Raw genomic sequence first — 27,889 nt, 5'->3', positions numbered from 1 at the left:
CTTCAGCAATCTCCTAACAACTATACGTGCACGAATGGGGAGTGGGTGTAGGGTTGATTTCAGAGATAATCCTCATATATTGGGCATGCAGAGATTCTCAGAAGTCCTGACTTTTCATGACTTCTTTTTGCTGTAGATACACTCTCCCAGCTCAAGGGGCCTGGACCCTCCTTCAGTGAGTCGGAGCAAGATTTCTGGGTCAAAGTAGTCCAGAACAGACAGGAAGAGATCAGATTCAGATTCTGAAGAGTCAATGCTGTCAGCATCCATGTGGAATGACTCAAGCTGGTGGAGAACTGGGCCTGCACATGCTGCAGTTTAAGATGGCGGTGCTTCTTCTGGTTAGAGAGTCAAAAATGGATGTTGGTGTGTATAAAAGGCTGACAAAATAGCAGCAATTTTGCATTGTTTAAATAACTTACATCTAATGCATTAAGCACAGGAGAACTGCGGCAAGTCTCCAACACTGATATAAACTAAAAATTATTACAATCAGCTTATTTTTGTCAAATACATAACTGTACAAGTCATAATCCATTTAAATAAAACTCCTTAGTTTGATGCCGTCTGGGACTAATATGAGCAAAAACTAGACAGCTAGTAAATTTAATATTCTCACTTTCATATTCCACATGTCTGTTCTTCTGAAGTGTTTGGTCTTTCAATCTGAATCTCACACAGAATGGGCTGTGAACCACTGATCACAATTATCTGTGACTAGCTTCACACCGTGCAATGAATTGTAATAGCCCCTGAAATAGTCAACTAGTTCTATGTCGAGCACACACAGGAAATCTACAATAAATCTATCAGTGCCTGCTTATGCGCTAAGTTAAGGTAATGGCAGCCTTCGAAAAGCTGCCCCTACGATATTTGCCTCAATGGCGGCCAGTTGTTTGGCTCGTCTGTGGTACAAATCTCGCACCTTGGAAAGGGAGCCCAATGTTGGAAGAACTATTAAGTAGACCAGCTAGGCAGTAGCTTGATATTGTCAGTTTTTACAATATCACACCATCATACAATCATCAAGCTCTACTGTACAGAACAGGTCCTTCAGCCCATCTAGTCCACGCCAACTGTAATTCTCCCTAGCCCTATTGACCATGGCTCTCCATAACCCTCCCATCCACGTACTCATCCGAACTTCTTTCAAAATGCATCCACCACTTCCACGAGCACCCCGTTCCACACATGCACCACCCACTGAGTGAAGTTCCCCCTCAGGTTCATCGTCCACCTTTCACCCTTAGCCTGTGACCTCCAGTTCTAGGCTCACCCATCTTCAGTTTGCATGTACCCTATCTATACCCCTCAAAACTCTGTACGCTCCTCTGTGCCCTGCCATTCACTGTGCAAGTCCTACCCCTGGTTTGCCCTCCCAAAGCGCAACACCTCACACTTGTCAGCATTAAACTCCATCTGCCATTTTCCCAGTTGATCCATATCCCGTTAAAGCTTTGATAACATTCCTAATATCTCAGCTAACATCCCAGATTATGTCTCACCGGAAGAGGTAGAAGCACACAGAGTAAAAGGGAAATCCTGACAACATGGGATTTCATGACGCCCAATGCCTAATACAGCTACAAGTCAAAAACCAGCCATCGTCTTCTCAGGGAGAGCTTGAGATGGGCAAGCTTTCATCCTTGCCAATCTCCCAAACTACTAATAAACACTTATTTTTAAAGGATAGAACAATTTCATTTCACTCCCAGTTTGGGCACAGACGTACAGGGAAATTCCCTCAATTTTGTCCCAAGGTGTGCTTGAAAGTCATTCTACGACCAGAGACACAGAGAATGCAGATGCGGTTACCTGAAGTTACAATGAAACTGCTGGAGAGACTCAAGTGGCTTGAGAAGTATCCGGGGGAGGGAAGGAATGGGTAGCGTTTCAAGTCAAATGGTCCTGGTGCAGATAAATCCTTCCCCACCATCCGCCCCCTCGCCCCGCTGCCATTCAACCACCGAGCCCCTCCAACTACTTCTCCTTTGACCCTGGTGTAGGAGGGTTTTTTTAAACTTCACACCAACACAAATCTTGCTTGTAGCTCTCCTCACATCTGCAGCTTATCCAATACCTCAATACTTAGTAACAGCTAGCAATCCCGATGAAATGGAAACCAAACGGCATAGTTTGCTGGACTAAGTTTTTGGCTCTAATATTACACACAGTCCGTATAAACAGCAAGAATGTACACATTAAAAACATTCAGAATTAAACTCATTTCCATCCCGAATTAACAGTCCCCTGAGAATATTACATTATTACAAAAGATGATTTTGAACCCTGATTCATTTGGTGAAAACCTGGCTGTTATCATGGTTTAGTGTACTCATATCCCTGTTAATGCAATCTTTCCATACTGAAAATATTTATGTGCTGCATGACTGATTAGCTGCAGAATCTGTGTTCAATCAGTGTTTTAATAGCTCAGCACATTTATGATAATAAATTTATTGATACGGTAATTACCTTGAATTGACATATAAATACGATTTCTAATTAAAGTGAAAACCACTAAAGAGTTGGCTTCACTGGAATTAACTTCCATGCAGAGAGGAGCCACAGAGCAAGCACTGTATGCTTTCTGCTCAACGATAAAACAAACTCCATAGATCATTTGTCACTGAGCAGATTGGCCACACGAAGGAGATCAAGGCTATCATGTTAAAAAGATAGCACCTTTCCAATCATCATATTCCCAGGCAGTTCATTGTGGATGATGAACTTTTATAATGATCATGAGCAGGATATGAATGCCAAGGCTGTCCTCGTGGACTATTTGTTTTTAAAGCATCTCACCCATACCTTCAACTGTTCGCTTAATTACAGGACCCGTCCTTGACCTGAAAGTTTGCATTTCTGGTTTGCAAGGCACAACCACAGTACTGTGGTCTGCTAACAGGACTTAAATGTCAGAAAACAGGCCCGAACGGATCATTACTGCTTCACAATGCCGCCGCTAATAATGATGAATGAAATCAAAGGCAACTTAATACAGCTCTCTAAAAGAGGGGTCATAATTTACCGGTTTGATTACTGGTTGGGTTGAGTTGATCTCCGATCTCAGCAATCCATTTGCAAATGTTTCGTCGCCGTACGAGGAGACATCCATCATGAGTGCAAATGAACAGTGCACTGATGACGTTCCCTCCGGTGGTGACAAAAACGTTTGCAAGTGAATTGCCAAGATCAGAGAAACAGCTCAACCCAACCACCAACCACCCGAGCTACACATTTTCCAAGTTATTTTCAATTTGAGTTTTCTGAAGGTGGCCCCATGTTAACAAGTATTTAAAGTCAACTTGGATTTTCATAAATCATTTGATAAGATACCTCACAGTCGCCCATTCAATTAGTGGGAAGCTGTTCCAATTTCTAGAGAGCTGGCTGAAAGTCAAAAGATGCTAGCACTGGTTGTGAATCTGTCTGGGAATCAATGTTATGGGGCCATTAATTTTCAACATCTGCATCATTGAACTGAACTAAGGTGCAGAATGCAAGGACCTGCAGGTTTGAAGATGAGACTGATACTTGTGCTGCTTTGAGGAGAAGAATTAAATACAAGGAGGTCTCCAAGTGTTTGAGACATAGGCATCCATTTGGAAAGTCACATCTAATGCTCACTAGTGGAACAAGAAGCAGAACTTTAGCTTGTGGTGAGAGACAAAGATCTTGGTTTCATATATCGTCATAGCATTGGGATAGTAACCTAGAGGCACAATTCAAGGACTGCAAGCAAGTTGTCATACTTAATTCAGGTGACATTTGGATCAACACCAGAAAATTATGAAAATCTCTAGAGCTCCTGAAATAGTCAACTGGTTGACTAATGTCGTATTGCTCCTTTGCACAAAGATCTAAACATGCCCAATATGCAGGATTGTAAATAACCTGAACAGGCTCTCATTTGCAACTCTGACATTGTACCCGTATAAGCTTACGGTAATCGAGGCTTGGTTGAATACATGTTCCTTCTCGTTAAATGCAATGCAATATTGGCATTTGCTTCAAGGGGAATAGAATATCAAAGCAAGGATTATCAAATAAGGAATATCAAAGCAAGGAATATCAAAGCTGAGGCTTTATAAGACACTAGTCAGGCTGCACTTACAGTATTGTCAACAGTTTTGGGCCTCATACCTCAGAAAGGATGTGTTGTCATTGGAGAGGGTCCAGAGGAGGTTCACGAGGATTGTTCCAGGAATGAAGGGGTTAACATGAGGAGCGTTTGGCAGCTTTGGGCTGTACTCATTGGAATTTAGAAGAACGTGGGGGTTCTTATTGAAACCTACCGAATGTTGAATGGCAAACAACAGGAATTCTGCAGATGCTGGAAATTCAAGCAACACACATCAAAGTTGCTGGTGAACGCAGCAGGCCAGGCAGCATCTCTTCGTACAGTCGACATTTCAGGCCGAGACCCTTCGTCAGGACTGTACCTCGACTGTACCTCTTCCTAGAGATGCTGCCTGGCCTGCTGCGTTCACCAGCAACTTTGATGAATGTTGAATGGACTAGATCGGGAGGATGCGGAGAGGTTGTTTCCTATGGTGGGGGTATCCAGAACTAGAGGGCGCAGCCTCAAAATTGAAGGGTGACCCTTTATAACGGAGGTAAGGAGGAACTTTTTTAGCCAGAAAGTAGTGAATCTGTGGAATGTTCTGCCACAGATTATGATGGAGGCCAGGCCCATGTGTGTATTTAAGGCAGAAGTCGATTGGTCAGGGTATCAAATGATATTGTGATGGTTGAGTGGGATCTGGGATCAGCCATGATGGAATGGCGGAGCAGACTTGGTGGCCTAATCCTGCTCCTATTATGGTTTTATTAGTCCAAGCTGTTACATGTTCTCACATTCCAATATCTTTCACCAATGTTTGTCTGAATCCAGTCTTACCCAAAGGTTTCACCTCCCAGTGTTGGGGATTCAGTGAAACAATTGCTATGGGAATGGTACATGGTATCCTTTGAACTCATGGCTGTATAGGAACCCTGGGAAAGTTGCTGGCTTCAGATGATTTGACTGTAATCAGTGCAGAACCTTCGCTTGGTATGACCTTTCACTCAAGGTTGTGAAAACGCCTGTCTTCGTGAACAGCTACCTGACCTTTCATACATGTCAGGGCAGTACGGTAACAACACTTTAAAGTACTAGCGACTCGGGTTCAATTCCCGCTGAGTTTGTAAATTCTCCCTTTGACCGTGTGGATTTCCTCTGGGTGCTCTGGTTTCCTCCCACAGTCCAAAGCCGTATCATATGGTAGGTTAACTAGCCACTGTAAACTGTCCCGGGATTAGGCTACAATTAAATCGGGAGATTGCTGGGCGGCACAGATTGAAGTCTACTCCACGCTGCATCTCAATTAATAAGCAAAGTTTGATAACTTAAGCAACTGTAGAAAACTATCAATACAATGCAAAAAAAAATTATTAATTGATACTTTCACATCAATCACCACTTCCACAATCTCTTCAAAATACAGAAACCACGTACCCAGACACAACTTTTAAAAGTACAAATTCTGCAGATAGTTCATTATTTGAGGGCTTCCCTGCAACAGGTTTATTAATCGTCTGGAGTTTACCATTTACCTTCGCAGCTGAGCAGCTCAGATTGTTTCTTACAGCACTTGAAGGTCTCCTTCTCTATCTGAGTCTCGGGTTCATTGTGTTGGAGTTGGAGCAGCGTCTCCTCCAGATTTCGAGCTATTTCAAGAGAAGGGGCAGGATCTGGAAAGAGTTATTACAGAAAGGGCCTTTATGGAGTCATCTGACAATTACAGTTGTGCCAACATTTTGATAGTTTCAAAGCGATGTACAGTTTTGTCAGTCTTCGGTTAGAATAAGATAAAATGCTTAGCTTTTGAAAGAATACTCATGTTAATAAATGTACTTAAAAGTTAGCCAGGTTTTCAACTGTTAAATTAATAACTAGTCACTTCGTAAAAGAATGTTTCATCTTCCTGGACTCAAAGTTTCAATACGTTATCCATTCGGGAATCTAAATGAAGCTTCACAGTACAGCAAAGAGCTTACAAATAATTATTAAAAAACACCTTGCTGATTGACTGAGATGCACACACTGATAAAACGTACTGGAAAAATAAAATTCTATGTTTCAATGTACAAGCTGACTTTTATCTCCAGGAACAGGCAAGCCCAGAGTATGGAATTGGGTGGGTCAAAACAAAACTCAAGAGAGGTCGAGATGTTGGCGAGAGACACTGGGAGTAGATGGAGATCCCAGAAGCAGTAATGAATTTAATGATCCAATCCCTTCTGTTCGTTAATGTGATATCAGCAATATTGTAAATTAAGATGAACTTAACTTTATAATATAATGCTCATCCTAAAGGGAATACAATTACAATTAGTGGAGAGATGTGCTTAACTGTGCAGAGAACTTTGGGGCATAGTGGGCTAATAGTTACATCACTGGATTAGCCAAAGTTCTGGACCATAGATCTGAAACCAAATTCCACCAAGGCAGCTGTGGAATTTGAATGCTATACCTGCCCATTCACCTACTCCTTCACCTCCATTCAAGGCCCCAAACAGCCCTTCCAGGTGAGACAACACTTCATTGGGAATCTGTTGGGGTCGTCTATTGTGTCCAGTGCTCCCTCCTCTACACTGGCGTGACCCGACGTAAATTGGGGCCGCTTTGCCAAGTGCCTCCAGTCCACCTGCCAAATGCATCATTTCCCGGTGACCAGCCACTTTAATTCCTGTCCCCCTTTCTGCTCTGACACGTTGGTCCATGGCCTCATCTTTTGCCACTATGAAGCCACACGCAGGGTCACGTCATATTCTGTCTGGGTAGCCTGCAACTTAATGGTACGAACATTGAGTTCTCCTCATAGTAATTTATTTCCCTCCCACCATCCCTCTTTTCTTCTGTTCCCCACTCTGGCCTCTTACCTCTTCTCACCTCCTTCTTCCCTTTCTCCTCTGGTCCACTCTCCTCTCCTATCAGAACCCTTCTTCCCCAGCCCTTTACCTTTCCCACCCACCTGGCTTCACCCATCACCTTCCAGCCAGTCCTCCTTCCCCTTCCCCTTCCCAGCGCTGAAGAGGTGTCTCGAAACGTTGACTGTTCATTCATTTCCATAGAATCTGCCTGACTTACTGAGTTCCTCCAACACTTGGGGTTTGTTGCTCTGGATTCCCAGCATCAGCTCAATCTTGTGTTAACAAAATAAGTAATCCCAGAATTTGAGTAAATAAAATGCTAGTCTCGACAATGTTACCCTTGAAATGACCAGATTGTGGTTTGTAAACTCAATCTGCTTTGGGCAGGGAATCGACCATCCTCAACTGGTCTGGTATGCAGATTACTGCAGACTTACTCTCTGTAGTGGACTTTTAATGCATTTTTCAGTGCAGGGGCAATTAACAAAGGACAATTAACAGCAGCCATGTCCATACTCCATAAACGAGTCAACAAATAAAATTTTCTACAGTCTGACCACCAACAAGTCTAACTTTCACTTTAACTTTGCACCAAAAGAATCAAACTCAATTTCTAATTGACGTTGAAACAGTCTGGCGAGAAAGTGCAAAAGAAAACACAAAGTGAGATATATCAGGCCTTCCTCCGAACGACAGGCTGCCATATGGCCAGCTTAGCTGAGCTGAGAACTCCTGCTTCAAGATTTTTCAAGGGCTGAATGGACACCTATCCATCTGAAATGGGATCGACTGAAAATTGTCATTGGGATGAGAAATAATTTAAAATATATTCATTGAAGAGGACTTAAAACTGGTTGAATGGAACTTTGTTATCTGAACAAACTGCATCCTAACCACATCAACAGTCATAGTAGTTTTTAAGCTGCATATTAAATGATATGCAAGGGCCCAGAGCAGAAAATCTATGCACAAGCACACTTTGGTGTCTATTTGCACATCTACATACGTTCCCCTAGGAACAGAGAAAATAAAAATTGCACGGAGGCTTCAAATCAGAGAACTTACACATTTTCTATTGATTATTCAGATCCAAAGACAGAATGAAAAACTATTATACTATATCTGCTGAAATTTACTGTCTGTGGACCTCTGTGCTGTCAAATAGATTTTCTAATCAAAGTCCCTGTTAAATTATAGCCTTGATTGACAGAATGCCACACAGATCAGAAGGTAAGAGGACAAGAAAGCATAGTGCAGTAGAAAGCAAAATAAAGCTTTAAGCTATACTTCAGTCAAACCTCAGACATGCAGATTACAGAGCTGTTAAAGAGGCACAAATATGGACGATTCTTAACTTGCAAACGAAGCAACTATTCCGTGCTATAAATGTTATATTGTGTAACCTCAAAAAATTAAATTAATTCAAAGGAAGACACGGAAGCCTGAAAATACTGGTGTAACTTCATCTTTAAGTGAGGTGCGCACGTATCACATGGTAGCGTGATGACGCAATTCACGTATTTATACATCTAATCTGCAATTTATTTAAATGAACAAGAATATATATAAATAACGGGCCGCAGGCAACCTTATCATTTCTTGAGCATTTTTGTCTTTTTTTTTTAAATGAGGCCGAGTTGATAGCACAGATGTTCAACCGAAGCAAAGACGAAAAGCGTGCAAGGAACCCGCTGGATTTGAACCTGGGATCACTTGCCGCAAAGTCTGGTGTGGATGCCACTACACCACCTGCCAGCATTACACAAGACTACTCAAATACCACTGAAATTACTAAATACACGACAATAAACTAGGTGTAAAGTGACTAAAAAGCTCATTTTACCATTTGTTTTCAAGAACGATACAGAATTTGCAATGTTTTGCTGGCTCAGGGAACGTGGCTGCTATGCTTGTCTTTGGAGTTCCTATTGCTGTGTAGAAACAGGACTGTAGTGCTGATTGGTTCATCGTTCGTGGCACAGATTTCTACTCCATCTACTTGTCTTAATTACCAGATAGAAAGATTCCTAATTGGATATGACAAATCTTAATCAAAGATGGAAAATTCCAATCAAATCTGGACAGTCAGGGACCAAGACAGCAAAAACATGCAAACCTACGCACCAGTAATCCGAACCTTGAGGCAATTTATTAAAATCTTTTCAAATAACCGTTACAACACTAGAAGTGAAACTATAATTAAGTTTGTTTTGTCCTGAATTTGAAATTTTATTTTCAAATAAACCGTATTTGATCACACTATGTAATGCTAACGACTGTAGGCAAATTCCAAAATCAGATTTCTTATAAATGAGCAGCACACATAAATTGCTGGAGGAACTCAGAGGGTCAGGCAGCATCTATGGAAATAAAATGGCTGGAGCAAAGGAGCTAATGGCACCTAACGGCGACTCCTTTACTTGCATCTTCGGAAACAGCTCTATTTCTATCTTTCATATCTCTATTTTTCCCTTTCAGGGTTCTTTTGAAGACCCTGACCTGGAGTTACATGCTGACTTCAGTTCTTTGCGGGAATGGGATCCGCTCTCGGGGTCTCACGACTGGCCGTTATTCGAGATACCAAGGACGCGGCCCAGAAGATCAGCTCGCCTTTGGAGTTCCGGGATTTCGTGGCTCTGGAGGCAGTCGGTGCCTCTGTAGGAAATCGTTGTGTCGTGGGAGACGGGAGATCGAAAGCAGCAAGCCGGCTGCCGGCTGTGTACCCAGAGACTGGAGTTCTTCAGGCACAGGGCTCGGAAAAAGCGACCCATCGGACTTTTAACGTTATAAATCAGCGAGTTGTTTGTTATGTCTCCCCTCTCGCTGTGAAATGGGGACACCTCTTTTTCCCTTGTTAGGGAGACAGAGAGCCTGTGGTATGTCGAATTACTGGGTGAACGAGTAGTCTATGGAGTACTGCAAGTCTGTGTCTTTATTGATGCTTCGCTGCACACTTGAGTGCTCGGTGGGAGGTGCTGATGCTTTTTTATTTGCTGCTGGGGGAGAGAGGATCATTGTTTTGTTGCTGCTTGTGCATGTGGGGGGAGCTGGGGGGGCCTTGGGGTTCTAACATTCTTTAGGGGCACTCCTCTGTTTTCGTGGATGGTTGAGAAGAAAAAGAATTTCAGGATGTATATTGTATAAATTTCTCTGACATTAAATGTACCTTTGGATAAGCAGTCAACGTTTTGGGCTGAGGCCATTCATCAGGACTGGAAAGAAAGGGGGAAGATGCTGGAGTGAAAAGGTGGGTGGGGATGGGGGTGGTGGAGGGAGTTGTCAGGTGTTTGGAATATAGTTAACACTTTTTCATGATTTTATTACACAACATTACATGCTCTTACTCAGGTGGCTCTGCAGACTCTTTATTCCCATTCATACCCTTGCAGAACCAGCAGTTATTAATTCTCCAAATGCCCTGGTAGATGGTGACAATGATATGTTGAACTACTGCAGTTATCTTGTGGTCCCACACCGCCAGGTTTAGGAACAGTTATTACCTTTCAACCGTCAGCTCCTGAACCAGTTTGTACAGCTGCATTCACCCTAACTCTGAACTGATTTCACAACCTACGGACTCACTTTCAAGGACTCTACAACTCATGTTCTCAGTATTATTTATTTACTTGTTCATTTATTTATTTTTAAATGTGCAATTTGCCTTCTTTCGCATATTGGCTGTGCGTCAGTCGTTGTGTTTTAAGACGTTCACTGATTCTACTGTATTTCTCTGTTCTACTGTGAATGCCTGCAAGGAAATGACTCTCAAAGTAAATTTTTTAAAATCAAAGTACATATATGTCACCATGTACAACCCTGAGATTCATTTTTCTGTGGGCATACTCAGCAAATCTATAGAATAGTAACCATAACAGGATCAATGAAAGATCAACCAGAGTGCAGAAGACGACAAACTAAATGCAAATATAAGTAAATACCAATGAATAATGAGAACATGAGATAAAGAGTCCTTAAAGTGAAATCATTGGTTCTGGGAACATTTCAATGGAAGGGCAAGTGAGTGTAGTTATCCCCTTTTATTCAAGAGCCTGATGGTTGAGGGGGTAGTAGCTGTTCTTGAACCTGGTGGTGCAAGTCCTGAGGCACCTGTATCTTCTACCTGATGGCAGCAGCGAGAAGAGAGCATGACCAGGGTGTTGAAGATATTTGATAATGGATGCTGCTTTTCTACAACAGCGTTTCATATGGATGTGCTCAATGGTTGGAATATATGGTGACATATATGTACTTTGATAATAAATTTACTCTGATCTAGGATCTCGCTGTTAGCAATAGCTGAGAAATTGTGGCCATAATGAACAGAACAGTGCTATATATCCAAATCAGCACTGTGTTACTTGTGGAACTTGACAGTGGTGACACTAACATACACCAGCTAAACACCAGCTCCAACCTGAGACCACACTTAGGTTGGAGGAGCAACAGCTTGTATTCCATCTAGGTAGCCTCCAACCTGATGGCATGAATGTCAATTTCTCAAGCTTCCGATAATGCCCCCCCTTCACCATTCCCGTTTCCCTCTCACAAATCTCACACCTTCTCTTCTTACCTGCCCATCACCTCCCTCTGGTGCTCCTCCCCCTTCCCTTTCTTCCATGGTCTTCTTTCCCATATCAGATTCCGCCTTCTCCAGCCCTTTAACTCTTCCACCTATCAACTTTCCCTCAGCTTCACCCCCTTCCCCTCTCCCAATTCCACCTGTCACCTGCCACCTTGTACTTCTTCCTCCCATCCCCCCCCACCTTCTTACCCTTCCTTTCCAGTCCTGATGAAGGGTCTCGGCCCGAAATGTCGACTGGTTATTCCCATCCATAGATGCTGCCTGGCCTGCTGAGCTCCTCCAGCACATTGTGCATATCGCTCTAGATTTCCAGCACCTGCAGTACCTCTTGTGTCTGTACACCAGCTATACTTGTCTCTAGTTGGCAAAGGTCATGAGCCTGGGAGGTGCTGCCAAGAAGCATATCGATATTTGCAGCAGGTTGACAAAGGATCTTGATAATGTAAACACAGTGGTCCACTGCATCAGTAGTCGGCAGAGTACAAGATTCAAGCAAGTTACTTTCCCTAGGGTGATAAAGTTTCTGGAAAGCCTTCTCCTTCCCACCCTCCCCCCACCTTCTTTATAGGGCCTCTGCCCCTTCCCTCTACAGTCCTGACGAAGGGTTCCGGCCCGAAACGTCGACCGATCTTTTCCACGGATGCTGCCCGACCTGCTGAGTTCCTCCAGCGTGTTGTGAGTGCTGCTTTGACCCCAGCATCTGCAGATTATTTTGTGTTTAAAGTTTCTGGAGTAATGTCCGGCAAGTGTAGGGTATTCCACCGCAGTTCAGACTTGCGCATTGTAGCAAAGTGGTGAGCGACTCAGTGTAGAACGTTGTTTGACGGTACAATGAATTCAGGTCGAATCACTCTGCTCCAGCATACTGTGGTCTTGAATCTGTTCTATCTAATTAATTGTAAAAAAAAAAGATCTAAGATCTACAATTAACTAAGATTTGTACTAACCTGCAGTTAATTAACCTGCCGGTGCAACTTTTGCGATCCCAGCTGACAGCAGTTTTGACTTATGGAAACCAGATTACTGGCAGTCCTCAGAAATCTTACATGACCCTTTAAGCTTACAGCTCTCCTGCTTAGAGGAAGTCAATTCAGGGTCCGCCTCCGTGGTCTGGAACCAGTCAGGTCCCAAGGGTGCCAGACTAGAGTGTTTCAAACTGTAATTGAAAATTGTAGAGGCACGTCTTGGTCTTCATTCACAGGGTACATTGAGTGCTCTTCCACTATGTTAGTTAATGCTGGCGCCTAGCAAGAGGCGCGTACAGTTTTTATGCATGTGATCAGAGTGTCATCAGAGCCAAAGTTCTCACTGCATCCTGTGCCCATACAGACTCTTCCTATCGAGGTGCATCCAGGCAACCAGCTTTGCTAGCAGTGGTGTTCCCACGCCACACTTAAAGAACAGTTTCATTTGCCACGGGTATATCAAAAAATACAGTGCAACGCGTCGCTCGCGTCAACGACCAACGCAGTCTAAGGTGTGCTGAGAGCAGCTTGCGAGTGTCGCCGTGCTTCTGGTGCCAACAGAGCGTGCCCACAACTTACTAACCCGTACGTCTTTGCAACGCGGGAGGAGGGCGGAGCACCAAGAGAAAACGCACGCAGTTATGGGAAGAACGTACAAACTCCTTACAGATATCGGAGAAACTGAACTTGGGTCACTGGCGCTACGCTGTTGGGCTTGTCAATCGACATTAAGGTGCCCGGTTCAGTCTAGGATTTATGCCCTTGTTAATATCATTGCTTTTACTAAATCCTGTCTGTAATAAGTAATAAACAAGGGCAGTAGGTAGCAGTCACTAGGCATCTTTCTTTGCCAAATTGAACCTAACATTGTGACATCGTGGATTCTAGAGTCAATGATGTACTTCATCGAATCACTGTCTGCCCACTCTGCTCGAACAAGTGCCAGCAGCCAGACGCATAAGCTGGTACATTGCTGATCAGCTCATGTCATTGGAGCACAACTCCAAAATGTACCACCGATCTCCTCCAATCCAATCACAAACTGTATCAGCAATTTCCTCCAATCACCAATTGTATCAATTTCTTCCAATCTCCAACTGTATCAGCAATTTCTTCCAATCTCCAACTGTATCAGCAATTCCCTCCATTCACCAACTGTATCAGCAATTCCCTCCAATCTCCAACTGTATCAGCAATTCCCTCCATTCACCAACTGTATCAGCAATTTCCTCCAATCACCAACTGTATCAGCAATTTCCTCCGATCCAATCAATCACCAAATGTATCACCGATTTCTTCCAATCACTTTGGAATCCATTGATAATCTTGCACACAGCCAAATCCACGCTCTCCACTTTCCTCCAATCACCAACTATATCACCAATTTCCTTCAATCGCCAATTATATCACCAATTTCCTCCAATCGCCAATTGTATCAGCAATTTCCTCCAATCGCCAATTGTATCAGCAATTTCCTCCAATCACCAATTGTATTAATTTCCTCCAATCACCAGCTGCATCAGTAATTTCCTCCAATCATCAACTGTATCAGCAATTTCCTCCAATCCAATCACCAAATGAATCACCAATCACTTTGGAATCCATTGATAATCTTGCACACAGCCAAATCCATGCCCAACTCTTGCAATTGTAATTACCACTCATCGTCTTTACTGTACAATTTGACGAAGATTTATACCAACTATTTTTGTTGTGGGAAAACACACTGCTGATCACAGAGGGAGGCGGCATTCAAATCAAGCTCTACTTTCCCGGCAGCCTGTTGACGGACTGATCCCCAGCAGTTGTCGCGCTTCTAGTTGCGAAAGGCAAATTTCTACTCGGGGCCGTGCATCCATCCCCGCAATTAGCCCCCGGGCAAGACCGTGACTACCATGAGGCAACAGGAAGCCCACAATCAACTCAGGGAGCTGAGCTGGACCGCAAAGAATGTCACGCAGTGGAAACCTGACAAAGGAAATTGCCACGTCAAAGCCAGACCCTAAAAAGGAAAGCTCACAGAAATACCAGCCAACATGCATTGTTAACTAATCAATTTGCAGTTATTTTAAGCAGTTTGCTTTTTAATGCAGAGTGTAACTGATATTATTTGTTTATTTAAATGCAGATAGATGTATGGATAATAGAGGTAAGCAGCTACATGCAGAGCTGCAAGTCTTTTCGCTGTCAGTTTTACGCCATCATTAGCAGGGCCCTGCTCAGCAGGGTATGCCATTATGTCTCCTAGGGGCAGTGTAATTATGCTTTGACATAATTAACCCAGTGAGCCCAAGAGGCAGGCCAGCAAAAAATTCAGCTCTAATTATTTGTTATGTGCATGCTAATGAGACCAGCTGTGCTACCATCATACAACACGAGCAAATTAATTTACATGACTACATTTTAAGGCTTTAGCTGATGCCTCACATTGGGCTGTGTGATGACGATTCCTTTTCACTGAAAGGAAAATAAACTCCAAGAGAAACAATCTGTTGACACGAAACATACAAATACCTCATTGGACTGAAAATACATGGGAAACATTAGATCATCTAATAGAGGAATATTTCTAATTAAATGGAGATACAAGTCCAATACAAACACTAGAAAGATTTAACACTTGACACAGCCTTATTGTTTCTGGGTATAGCACAAAGATAATTGCGGAACTAAATTGGAAAGCACAACAAACCCGAAGTAAAGGTTGCGCTCCTAACACGTCAGCTAAATTGTTTTGAAGGACATTCTCGTCAACAGCAGAACTGAGGTATTTGACTGTGGTAATAATGAGGCCCTCTGGGCTGTTAATGACAGTAATACTTGCAGAAGATGATTTTAGAACCATTAGTATCTGTGCTGGTGTTTCAGGTTTAAGTGCTTGTGCTTTACACTGGCCAGAGGTTTGGTTTAAATGCGTATAGACCGTGCAGGACTAGAGTTGTCTTTGTGGGTCTTTTGAACAATGCCCAAAGAGAGGGACCTTTGCTGTCAGTTCCCCAAACGTTGTTGAGCTCTCAACTGGCCTTGCGTCACATCGTACTTCAGGGGCTGTTCGGTGCTTTGTAATATTCTGAGGTCTGAAAGGCACTATTTCAGCAAAATTTGTCATCTCACTCGGCCTTATAAATTGTACAGCCTGGTAACCAACAATATGTTCATTACCATGATCAAAACTGATCACAACTCTTGTTCTTCAGAGATGGACGTCAAAGTTCAAAGTAAACTTTATTATCAAACTACGTATCTGTCACCATACACAACCCTGAGATTCATTTTCCCGTGGGCATACTCAACAAATCTATGGAATAGTAACTATAACAGGATCAATGGAAGGTCAACCAGAGTGCAGAAGACAACAAACTGTGCAAATGCAAATATAAATAAATAGCGATAAATAATGAGAACATGAGATGAAGAGTTCTTAAAAGTGAGTCCACAGAATGTGGGAACAGTTCAGTGATGGGACAAGTGGAGCTAAGTGAATTTTTCCCCTCTAGTTCAAGAGCCTGATGGTTGAGAGGTTGTAACTGTTCTTGAACCTGGTGGTGTGAGTCCTGAGGCTCTCGCACCTCCTACCTGATGGCAGCAGCGAGAAGAGAGCATGTCCTGGGTGGTGGGGATCTCTGATGATGGGTACTGCCTTCCTACGACAGCTTTTCATGTAGGTGTGCTCATTGGTAGGGAGGGCTTTACCCGTGATGGACTGGGCTGAATCCACTATTTTTTGTAGGATTTTCCATTGGAGGCTCGTGGTGTTTCCTTACCAGGCTCTGATGCAGTATGCAGTCAGTCAATATACTCTCAACCACACAACTATAGAAGTTTGTTAAAGTTTTGGATGTCATACCGAACCTCTGCAAACTCTTAAGGAAGTAGAGGTGCTGTTGTGCTTTCTCCGCAATTGCACTTACATACTGGGTCCAGGACATGAATTCATAAATAACTGGCCGCTTTTCAGAGAACTTTGCTGAAATAAGGATTGCTCGGAACCGGTTTTTAAAGTTGTAGCAGCTCTCAGCTTACTTCATGGTTGCAATGAATATTACACAGACCAGACTAAAATCATTAATCATAAACACAAGAAATTCTGCACACACAAACTGCTGGAGGAACTCAGGAGGTCAGGCAGCAACTATGAAAATGAATAACCAGTCAACGTTTCAAGCTGAGATCCTTCTTCAGGACTGGAAAGGAAGAAGATGGTGGGGGGAGGGAGAAGGTTTACAAGCTAGAAAGTAATATAAGGTAAATCAATAATCATTCCAATTTTTCTTGTTTCAAATAGGACAAAGTTTTGTTGTGTATTTAATATTTCAATAATATTTGAACAATCTTGTATATGTATCATTCTATTAAACATTCTTGTCTGTTTAATTAATTAATTATGGGTTATGCACACACATATACACACATGTGAATTGCATACATCATCACACTACCACGTGATACGTGCACGCCTCACTAAAGTAAACTCAAGTTAGACACACATTTTGGACTCCCGTGTCTTCCTCTGGATTCAATAGGTTAATAGGTACGTATACAATATACATTCTGAAATTCTTTTTCTTTGCAGACATCCACGAAAACAGAGAACTGCCCCAAAGAATGAATGACAGTTAAAACGTTAGAACCCCAAAGCACCCCCCCAAACTCCCCTTCCCATGCACAAGCAGCAGCAAGTTTAATGTTTAGAAGTTACTAAACATATTAAGTTTCGAAAAAATAATTTTTGTAAGTGTATCATAAATACAGAGATTGGGAAGACAAATGGCATGAACTGGATAAGAGAGGAGCATAAAAGCACAGCTGGAAGCCCCACCTGGCTAAACTGACAAACAATCACTAGAACCAACAGAGGCTCCATTTCATTGTAATACGAGGCTTTCGTTAAGCATTAATATTTTTGTGTACTTCCATGCTAAGATACGTGAATCACATCAACCAGTCACACTCTCTTCAAACTAGTCTGTGAAAAGTTAAGCCATGGTAAGCAGTTGGTTCAAAATATTCTCTCTGCTGAACTGCCCTATATAAAAAAATCTGAAGGGCTGTTCTTGAACTTTATAAGAGAACAATGCAAAAAGTTGTATCAACAGGAAGGGCAATCAGGAAAAAGCCCATTAAAGAGCTCAACAATGCCTCGAGGAAGACGAGGGCTCATTAAACTTTGACCCACATGGAAAATCACTGCAATAATGAATGCACGATGAAAGAAAGAGACAGAGAGAGAGAGAGAGAGAGAGAGTGCACGTCTGCGTAAATACAGGCTCAGAGTAAGAATATTCACATCACAAATTATTAAATAATCCATTTTAATAGGGAGGCAAAGACTACTTGAGGATGCTGATGGGGGCAGAGGAACAGACGATGAAATATTTGCCATCTTCCGTGTTAGGAAGAAAATGCAAAGTTACTCAGACGGGAAAACTTGAAACAAAATCAGAAAATATAAACCAAGAGCAATAAAAGGTAATGAGAAAAGAAAGTAGTCACTTGCATTTTCACTCTGTATTGACAACGGGTACAATGCCAGCAACGTCAGGTACTGGCTGTCAGCACTAGACCCAGTGGGGTGCCATCATCACCGAAACAAAACTGAACTGAGAGACAAAGAGGAACTGGCTGAGATATGGCAGTGAATCTGTCTGTACTCTTCAGCTACTAAATTCTGTAAGCAGTTACACCAACGCAGCAACTAAAGTGTTAAACAGCAAAGCCATCCTCGGCTTGGAGCCTCTGTTGTAGATCTCCCACACTGGCACTGGTACATTTACAATCACAGACATTTTCTACTGTATTGGTTGTAAAGTGACCATGAGTTAAAATTAATTACGGCATTCTTTTTAACCATTTTATTCCAACATATCAGATAAACAGACAGATATAACATTAGGAATACGAGGAAGTCTGCAGATGCTGGAAATCCAAAGCAACACCCACAAAGTGCTGGAGGAACTCAACAGCTCAGTCAGCATCTACGGAGAAGAGTAAACAGATGACAGTTCGGGCTGAGACCAACATTAGGGCAGGGGTTCCCAACCTGGAGTGCATGGAACCCTTGGTTAATGATAGGAGTCCGTGGCATATTAAAAAAATTTGGAACTCCCTGCACTAGGGAATGAAAGCGATTCGGAACAGGCAAAGTATAGAATTTTGCTGAAGGCTATGAAAAATCTTTAAATATGATTGAGAACCATTTACAAGTCAGGTGATGCTAAAGGAGTGTCACTGATTCAGATAGGGGCCCATGGATTCAACTCATATTCCCTACCAGCGTGGCAAAGTCTTGAATGGACCAACAGCAGGGATGGTAAAATTTAGTTCTAACTGTCCAGTTGGTGAAGGAGGGATCGAGGCTTAACTGGACGTGTTGTCCAGCAGAGGAAATGGGTACTGGAGCAAATGCATCGGGGTCTCTTTTCCTGCCACTACAGACATTTACACCACACGCTGCACCCGCAAAGCTAACAGCATTGTGAAGGATCCCACGCACCCCTCACACAAACTCTTCTCCCTCCTGCCATCTGGCAAAACGTACTGAAGCATTCGGGCTCTCACAACCAGAATGTGCAACAGCTTCTTCCCCCAAGCCATCAGACTCCTCAATACCCAGAGTCTAGACTGACATCTACATCATTTATTATTATATTGTAATTTGTCCTCTACTGTACCTATTGTCTTGTTTATTAATTATTGTACCGCCCTGCACTGTTTTGTGCACTTTATGTAGTCCTGTGCAGGTCTGTAGTCTAGTGTAGTTTTTTTTATGTTGTTTTACTTGGTCTAGTGTAGCCTTGTGCTGTCTCACATAGTCTGGTGTAGTTTTGTGTTGTTTCATGTAGCACCGTGGTCCTGGAGGAACGTTGTTTTGTTTTTACTGTGTACTTAACCAGCAGCTAATAGTCGAAATGACAATAAACTTGACTTGACTTGAGACGAGAATGTGGCCACTCTCTTTCAGGCTGCACAGGAGTCGAGCTGGGATCGTGGCCGAAGACTGCGCACGACTTCTCGGCATCACTTCGAGCCGCAAAGGGGAGGCTGATGGGTTGGCTGGGGAAGCAGGATCAGAAAACCTGCTCCCTGTAGTCATTATTAAATGACAGATTTACCTCAGCACAGCGAGCTGCTCTGAATTGCACAGCACTTCATAAATATCGAACAAGTATTCAGACACGGCACGATACAGGAAAGAGTGACCCAAATGTTTAAGTTGTTATGCGCTGGGTGCCAGGTAGAGCAGTGGTTAGCGCAGCTCTTGACAGTGCCCGGCGATCGGAATTTGATTCCCGCCACTCTCTGTACGTCCTCCCCATGACTGCGTGGGTTTCCTCTGGGTGCTCCAGCTCCTTGTCACATTTCAAAGACGGCTGGCTAGGGTTAGGCTGTGGGCATGCTGCGTTGGTGCTGGAAGCATGGCAACACTAGTGGGCTGGCCCAACACACCCTCAAACCGTGTCAGTCAACGATGCAAACAACGCATTTCACTGCTTATGACAGAGAACGCTAATCATATTTATTAAGATGAGAAAGTCTGCAGATGCTGGAAATCCAGAGCAACACACACAAAATGCTGGAGGAACTCAGCAGGTCAGGCAGCGTCTATGGAGAAGAGTAAATGATCGATGTTTCAGGCTGAGACCCCGTTTCGTGACTGGTTATAATCTCCAGAGATTAATAAGAACCAAATGAATAAGATTATAATCTTATTTATTGCTGCATGTGTATGGTTGTGCAAGAGTATTAGAATAAAGTTGTGATATCAGGAAACGACACCTGCTTATCATGGAAAATGCTTGCAAAGCTACCTTGCACCAAAACCACAGAGTTAAAACAGCACCATTCCCGATTAGTCACGGGAAGTAAATGCGAACAGGAATATTCTTTCTCACCCTGGATGCCTGGCAGTGCTCTGCAGACAACAAAGGTGTGTGACCACCTGCAATTATTCCTCACAAAGTTCCCATTTCTGCGACTCACACTCCAGTCAGCCAACCGCGTTATCACGGCAGTGCACAACAGGACACGGGAACTAACACCTCCTCTTGTAAACAGCACGGCTCATGATCTCAGGGACTTTGCTGTGATCTCCGAGGGTGTTGGACCAATACCTATGGGGAAGGTAAGGGGGCAGCTTCGCATTTGGATAAAATGATTAAAGAGATGCTGTAAATAACTTTAAGAGGTGTTTATGTAACTATATAGTGGCAAATTAAAAAAAATGTCTATAGTCTGCTTAGCAACACGTGGTTGATTTAAATTTAAATGCAGGAACCATTAGCTGAAGCATGGTTTGTAGAAGTTAGACTGGAATGGAATTTCAGTTCTTTTTCTCACCAGAACAGAAATGGCTTCAGGAGTTCTGGAATCTTCTGGAACTCCAGGCTCTGCCACATGTCAGACAGAGCCGTGTATCAATCCCTCACACAGACCATGGTTAATTGTTAGCATGAGAAATTCAGCAGACACTGGAAATCCAGAGCACAACACACACACACAATGCTGGAGGAACTCAGCAGGTCAGGCAGCGCCTGTGGAAATGAATAAACAGCTGACATTTCAGGCTGAGACCCTTCTTCAGGACCGGAAGGGAAGGGGGAAGGGACCAGAATTAAAAGGTGGGGGGAGAAAGAAGGTGTCCCCCAGAAATCGGTCAGGGTCAATCCAAACTGGAAACTGTTCTGTGTGAGCAGCATGTACCACACGACACAGAGCTTACGTTGCTGGTGACCAACAGGAACTCAAGAAATACAGCTACGATCTGCGCCAAGTCATCAAGGCAGCGAAACAACAATAAAGGAACAAGATTCAGACACAACTCTTCACCAACAACACACGCAGCTTACGGCAAGGTCTGCACACCATCGCAAACTTCAAAGCTAAACGCAGTGGAGTTTCCAACATCGCTGCCTCTCTCCCAGATGAGCTAAATCGTTTTTTATGCTCGATTCGATCTTGCCAACACTGAAGAGACCTGCACCTTGATCGTCTCTGAGGCTAGTACCCAGGTGTTTCCAACGAGGGGACAGTTGCAAGGCTGCAGAACCGGACGGCATCCCAGGGCAGTTACTCAGGATGTGCGCGGCTCAACTGGCAGGTGTGTTTACAGACATTTTTAATCTCTCTCTCTCTCCCCCAGTGTAGAATGCCCTCCTGCTTCAAAACGTACATCATTGTCCCTGTACCTAAAAAGACCAAGGTAATATGTCTGAACGACTGGCGTCCTGTCACACTCACCTCAGTAATAAGCAAATGCTTTGACAGGCTGGTCAAGGACTACATCTGCAGCATGCTACCACCCACACTGGACTCCCTACAATTCACCTACCGACACAACCGATCGACAGATGACACAATAGCTACAGCTGTACACACTGTCCTTACACACCTGGAGAAGAAGGATGCTTATGTGAGAATGCTGCTCTTGGACAACATTTCAGCATTCAACACCATAACTCCCTCCAGGCTCAACAAGAAGGTTAGAGACCTCGGCCTTCACCCTGCCTTGTGTAGCTGGATCCTGGACTTCCTGTCAGATCGCCAGCAGGTGTTAAGAGTGGCATCCCTCACCTCTGCCCCTCTGACACTCAACACAGGTACCCCTCAGGGCTGTGTACTAAGCCCCCTCCTTTACTCTCTGTAGGCCCATGACTTTCACTGACTACACTACACAATGATTGGCTTATAATATAGGCATCCGTTAAGTCTCGTGAGACCATGGATTTGCGCCTTGGAAGATTTCCAGGGCACAAGCCTGGGCAAGGTTGTATGGAAGACTGGCAGTTGCCCATGCAGCAAGTCTCCCCTCTCCACGCCACCGATGTTATCCAAGGGAAGGGCACTAGGGCCGATACAGCTTGGCACCGGTGTCACCGCAGAGCAATGTGTGGTTAAGTGCCTTGCTCAAGGACACAACACTCTGCCTCAGCTGAGGCTCAAACCCACGACCTTCAGATCACTAGACCGACGCCGTAACCACTTGGCCACGTGCCAACACAACTGATTGGCTTAATCTCAAATTATAATGAGGTAGCCTACAGAGAAGAAGTCATCACCCTGGTACAGTGGTGTCAAGAAAACAACTTCTCCCTCAGTGTCGCAGAATCAAAGGAGCTGGTTGTGGACTAGAGGAGGAATGGAGACAGGCTAACCCCTATAGACATCAATGGATCTGGGGTTGAGAGGATGAATAGCTTTAAGTTCCTCAGCATACACATCACCAAGGATCTCACGTGGTCTGTACATACCAGCTGTGTGGTGAAAAAAACACAACAGCGCCTCTTTCACCTCAAATGATTGAAGAAATTTGGTGTGGGCCCCCAGAACCTATGAACTTTCTACAGGGGCACAATTGAGAGGATCTTGACTGGCTACATCACTGCCTGGTATGGGAACCGTACTTCCCTCAATCGCAGGACTCTGCAGAGAGTGGTGCGGACAGCCCAGCGCATCTGTAGATGTGAACTTCCCACTATTCAAGACATTTACAAAGACAGGTGTGTAAAAAGGGCCCGAAGGATCATTGGGGTCCCGAGTCACCCCAACCATAAACTGTTTCAGCTGCTACCATCCGGGAAAAGGTATCGCAGCATAAAAGCCAGGACCAACAGGTTCCAGGACAGCTTCTTCCACCAGGCCATCAGACTGGTTAATTCACACTGATACAGAACTAAAATTGTGAAGACGAAAAGGTATTCATCCCCTTTGTAATTATTATGCTAACTTTCTTCAGGTACAATACTGTATTACCTTACCAACTCACCCAATTTGTTGGTGTAGAAAATAGGAAAATAACCTGAATAAAGACCCCCCCCCCCAATCTCTGTAAAGACCAACAGTACTGTAGATTTTTAACAGACCAAAACAAATTGTAGGCAAAAGACCATTCAAGACAAGTCAGGGAAGTGATGGTAAAGAAACACAATTCTGGGGACGGGTACAAGGCCATCTCGAAGGAACTGAACTTACCTCAGAGCTCAGGGCAGTCCATCGTGAAAAACTGGAAAAAATATGAAACCACAGCCAAGGTCGAGACGCCCCTCTAAATTTAGTCACCGGAAAAGAATGGCACTTATAAGAGAGGCTACTGTGACGTCAACAGTCACTCTGAGCGAACTGCAGTTCAGTGGCTGCTACTGGAGATGAAGTTCACGGCTCCACAATCTCTACGGCCTTGCACAAAATCGGTATTTATGGAAGAGTGGCAAGGAAGAACCCCTGGCTAACAAAATCCTTTTACCAGGATGTTGCCTGGATTGGGGGGGGGGGCATGCTTTATGAGAATAGGTTGAGTGAATTCGGCCTTTTTTCCTTGGAGCGGTGGAGGATGAGAGGTGACCTGATAGAGGTGTATAAGATGATGGGAGGCATTGATCGTGTGGATAGTCAGAGGCTTTTTCCCAGGTCTGAAATGGCTAACACGAGAAGGCACAGTTTTAAGGTGTTTGGAAGTAGGTATAGAGGAGATATCAGGGGTAGGTTGTTTATTTTTACGCAGAGAGTGGTGAGTGCATGGAATGAGCCTCTGGCGATGGTGGTGGAGGTGGATACGACAGGGTCTTTTAAGAGACTCCTGGACAAGTATATGAAGCTCAGAAAAATAGAGGGCTATGGGTAACCCTAGGTAATTTCTAAGGTAGGGACATGTTCATCACAGCTTTGTGGGCCGAAGGGTCTGTATTGTGCTATAGGTTTTCTATGTTTCTAAAATAAGGATATCCTCGCCTGTAAAGAAGTTGCAAAGTGTCAGTTTGAAAATATGGTAAAGATGTGGAAGAAGACTTGTGGTTGAATGAGACTAACGTGGAACATTTTGGCATCAACTCAAAGCGGTACGTGTGGAGTTATTCCTAATACTGTGCATCAGCCAGGGAACACCATCCCTTCTATAAAATATGGTGGAGGCAGCATCATGCAGTGGGGATGCTTTTCAGCAACAGGGACTGGAAATCTTGTCAGGATTGATGGGAAGATGAATGCTGCTAAATACGGAGAGATCCTCGATAAAAAAAACCTGCTAGCCTCTGCCAGAGAGCTTAAACTGCGGAGGAAATTCACCTTTCAGCAGGACAATGAGCCAAATCACACTGCCAGATCAACCATGGAGCGGCTTCAAACGAAGACACATTGATGCCCTTAAGATTCCTGACCTTAACCTGATGGAAAATCTCTAGTAAGACCTCAAGACTGCTGTCCACCACCGCTCGCCAACTAACCTGCCACAGCTTGAGCAATTTTGCAAGGAGGAGTGGGCAAATCTTGCTCTATCATGTTCTGCCAATGGAGCTAATAGACACTTATCCAAAAAGACGACTGGCTGAAAAAGCTGCGAGAGGCGGTCCAACTAACTACTGAGCAAAGGGGGACGAATACCTTTGGACAGCTGACATTTTCGTGCTGTACAATTACCAGTTTGTGGGCTCCTCTCAGATAAAAAGAGCATGTGATTCACAAATCAGAATTCTCAATTAAATTGACCAAAAGCCCTGTTAGCAATATTCATTTACATGAGCAAAGGGTTGGGGGCTGAAAACTTTTTACAAGGCACTGTACCCCAACATTTGAATCAACCTTTCCCATGGTAAGCAAGATGAAGTCACCTCTGGGACAAACCTATCTGTCTTTTTGTAGAGCAGCAAGTGTGCCTTCCCTCACCCTGCTGACTTCCAACCTCAGAGTCCTCCTCTCACATGCCTGACACCATCCGATCCTCCCACAGCATCCCACATCACACTGCTAATAGATCATGCCTGTCTCCATAACCCAAACATATTAGCGCGTCATCTCTCTGCATCCTCTGCTTTAGACATGTTTTGCATTAAAACAAGGGAAAATATTTAAATAAGAGTCATGCATTTATGAATAATAATCAAAGCCACAGTTACAGTTTTCAGAGAAAAATTAACATACTCAGATTTTAATCCCCAGTACACAGATAAAAATCTCATTATCCCATGTAATAAAAACAGAACTCGCCTAATTCAGTCACCACGAGCAACCAAATAACATCCATTTGAATCATCTGCCACATTTCACAATCACTAGTTACATGTGCAAAACGCGTCTCATGGATAGAGCCACTTGGGTCCAATTAACAGATGAACACAAACAGTTCGCTATTGATCTCTGGCATCCCCGTCCTTTTTTTGAAAAAAAGGGACGCTGGTGTTTTCTCAGTTCCAGATGACCTACAACATGCCCAAGAACAACCTGCCCATGGAATGAACGTAATGGTACAAGCTGGGCAGGGAGGTGGTAAGGCTGGGGGAGAGGGGTAAATTCCTTTGCATGATGATTCCCCCAATAGTCAAATTTAATTGCTCAAAAGGCTCTCTTATTTTGCAGGTTTTCAGCAAAACACAGGATTTTCCCCATTCCCATTCCAACATTGGCCTCCTCTACTGCAGCGATGAGGCCACACTCAGGTTGGAGGAGCAACACCTTATATTCCGTCTGGGTAGCCTCCGACCTGATGGCATGAACATTGATTTCTCGAACTTCCGATAATTGCACCCTCCCCTTCACCATTCCCCATTCCTGTTTCCCTATCTCCTTACCTGCCCATTACCTCCCTCTGGTGCTCATCCCCCTTTCCCTTTCTTCCATGGTCTTCTGTGCTCTCCCATCAGATTCTACCTTCTCCAGCCCTTTAACTCATTCACCAGTCAACGTCACAGCTCTTTACTTCACCCTTCCCCCTCTCCTGGTGTCACCCATCACCTACCACCTTGTACTTCTTCCTCCCTGCTCCCCACCTTCTTACTCTGACTTCTCATCATACTTTTCCAGTCCCGATGAAGAGTCTTGGCCTGAACATCGACTGTACTCTTTTCCATAGATGCTGCCTGACCTGCCGAGTTCCTCCAGCATTTTGAGTGTGTTGCTTGGATTTACAGTTTCTCCAGAGTTTCTCATGTTTGTGTACAGGATTTTCCTCTGCTAATTCTACTGCAAAGTCTAGAAAGCCACAGACCTGAAGCGATGTTGGGGAGCAGAGGCACACAAAGAGAATAAAAGAGATCGGCAAAGAGGACATATGACAATAGGAAAGCAATTGAAGGAAAACTCAACTAGGATGCCAAAAAAGGAGAGTAGCTGAGTGAAGACCCTTCAGTAACACGCATCAAGGCAGGTATCAGCTCTCAAAATGTTTCATGGCCTCCCTGAAGATACATGCTATATGTACAGTATTCCAACAATCTAAGGACTTACATTAAAGGTGGCTTCATCTCACATTCTCGATATTTATTGCTTACTTATTATTAGTTTTTTCTCCCTTTCTTTTTATATTTGCACGGTTTGTCTTTTGCACACTGGTAGAACACCCACGTTGGTGCGGTCTTTCATTGATTCTGTTATGGTTATTATTCTAAAGATTTATTGAGTATGCCTGCAAGAAAATGAATCTCAGGGTTGTAGATGGTGACATATATGTACTTTGATAATAAATTTACCTTGAACTTCTAAATGTGTGGCGGAGAGTATATTTACTGGTCAGCTATGGCAACAATAATGCCCTTGAAGGAAATATCCTACAAAAAATAGTGGATATGGCCAAGTCCATCATAGTAAAGCCCTCGCCACCACTGAGCACGTCTACACAGTGCTGTCACAGTAAAGCAGCATCCATCATCAGGGACCCCCACTGCCTAGGTCATGCTCTCTTCTCACTGCTGCCATCAGGAAGATGATACAGGAGCCCCAGGACCCACACCACCAGGTTCAGGAACAGTTATTGTCCCTCAACCATCAGGTTCTTGAACCAGTGGGGATAACTTCACTGGCCCCACCACAAACTACGGACTCATTTTCAAGGATTCTTCATCTCATATTCTCGATATTTATTGCTTATTTATTATTATTTTTCTTTTTTTGTAATGGCACAGTTGTTGCCTTTTGCACATTGACTGTCCGTCCTGTTGGGCGCAGTCTTTCGTTGGTCCTATTGTGTTTCTTGGATTTACTGTGCATGCCCGCAAGAAAACAAATCTCAGGGTTGTACACGGTGACACATACGTACTTTGTAATAAATTTACTTTGAACTGATCAGCTGGGAATTGATCAAAAACACCTTAAAAATGGAGGGGGAAAAGAAACAAATGGCAAAAGGCTGACACGCGGAAAAAGCATGCCGAATCACAAGACAGAATCATGGGACAACGTTGGGCGTGAGGGAGGGGAAAGGAGTACCACCAACCTGTATCACGATAAAATTCAATGCCGTCTTGTGATAATAACAGGATAAAAGACAAAAGTAAGGGAAGAATGGGGGGGGGGGGGAAATCGGAGAAAACAGGCAAGACAGTAAACCTCCACCATCTGGCCAGCCGGTGGTGTAGTTGGAACCGCACCAGACTTAGGGACACGCGGTCCCAGGTTTGAATCCGGCCGGCTACTTGCACGCCTTGCATCTGTGCTGCGTTGG

The 27,889-nt window shown here is 43.7% G+C and overlaps 1 protein-coding gene across 8 annotated transcripts in view; it reads right to left on the bottom strand.

Annotated features, from left to right (window-relative positions):
- The window catches only part of cux2b (cut-like homeobox 2b), a 351,466-nt gene that overhangs the window by 91,438 nt on the left and 232,139 nt on the right, over nucleotides 1–27,889 (bottom strand). For 6 of the 8 annotated variants that reach the window (XM_063034539.1, XM_063034536.1, XM_063034537.1 and 3 more), the window contains one exon: nucleotides 5,599–5,736. The exons of 1 other annotated variant lie outside the window; for it this stretch is intronic. In XM_063034539.1, coding sequence (XP_062890609.1) covers nucleotides 5,599–5,736 — 138 coding nt within the window. The remainder of the gene's footprint in view (nucleotides 1–5,598; nucleotides 5,737–27,889) is intronic. One more of the 8 variants, XM_063034538.1, reaches the window with a different exon arrangement.

The sequence above is a fragment of the Mobula hypostoma genome, chromosome 27, assembly GCF_963921235.1.
Source record: "Mobula hypostoma chromosome 27, sMobHyp1.1, whole genome shotgun sequence".
In the NCBI taxonomy this organism is placed as follows: domain Eukaryota; kingdom Metazoa; phylum Chordata; class Chondrichthyes; order Myliobatiformes; family Myliobatidae; genus Mobula; species Mobula hypostoma.
The sequence above is the reverse complement of the archived record's forward strand: the minus strand, read 5'-3'. Positions and strand labels throughout refer to the sequence as shown.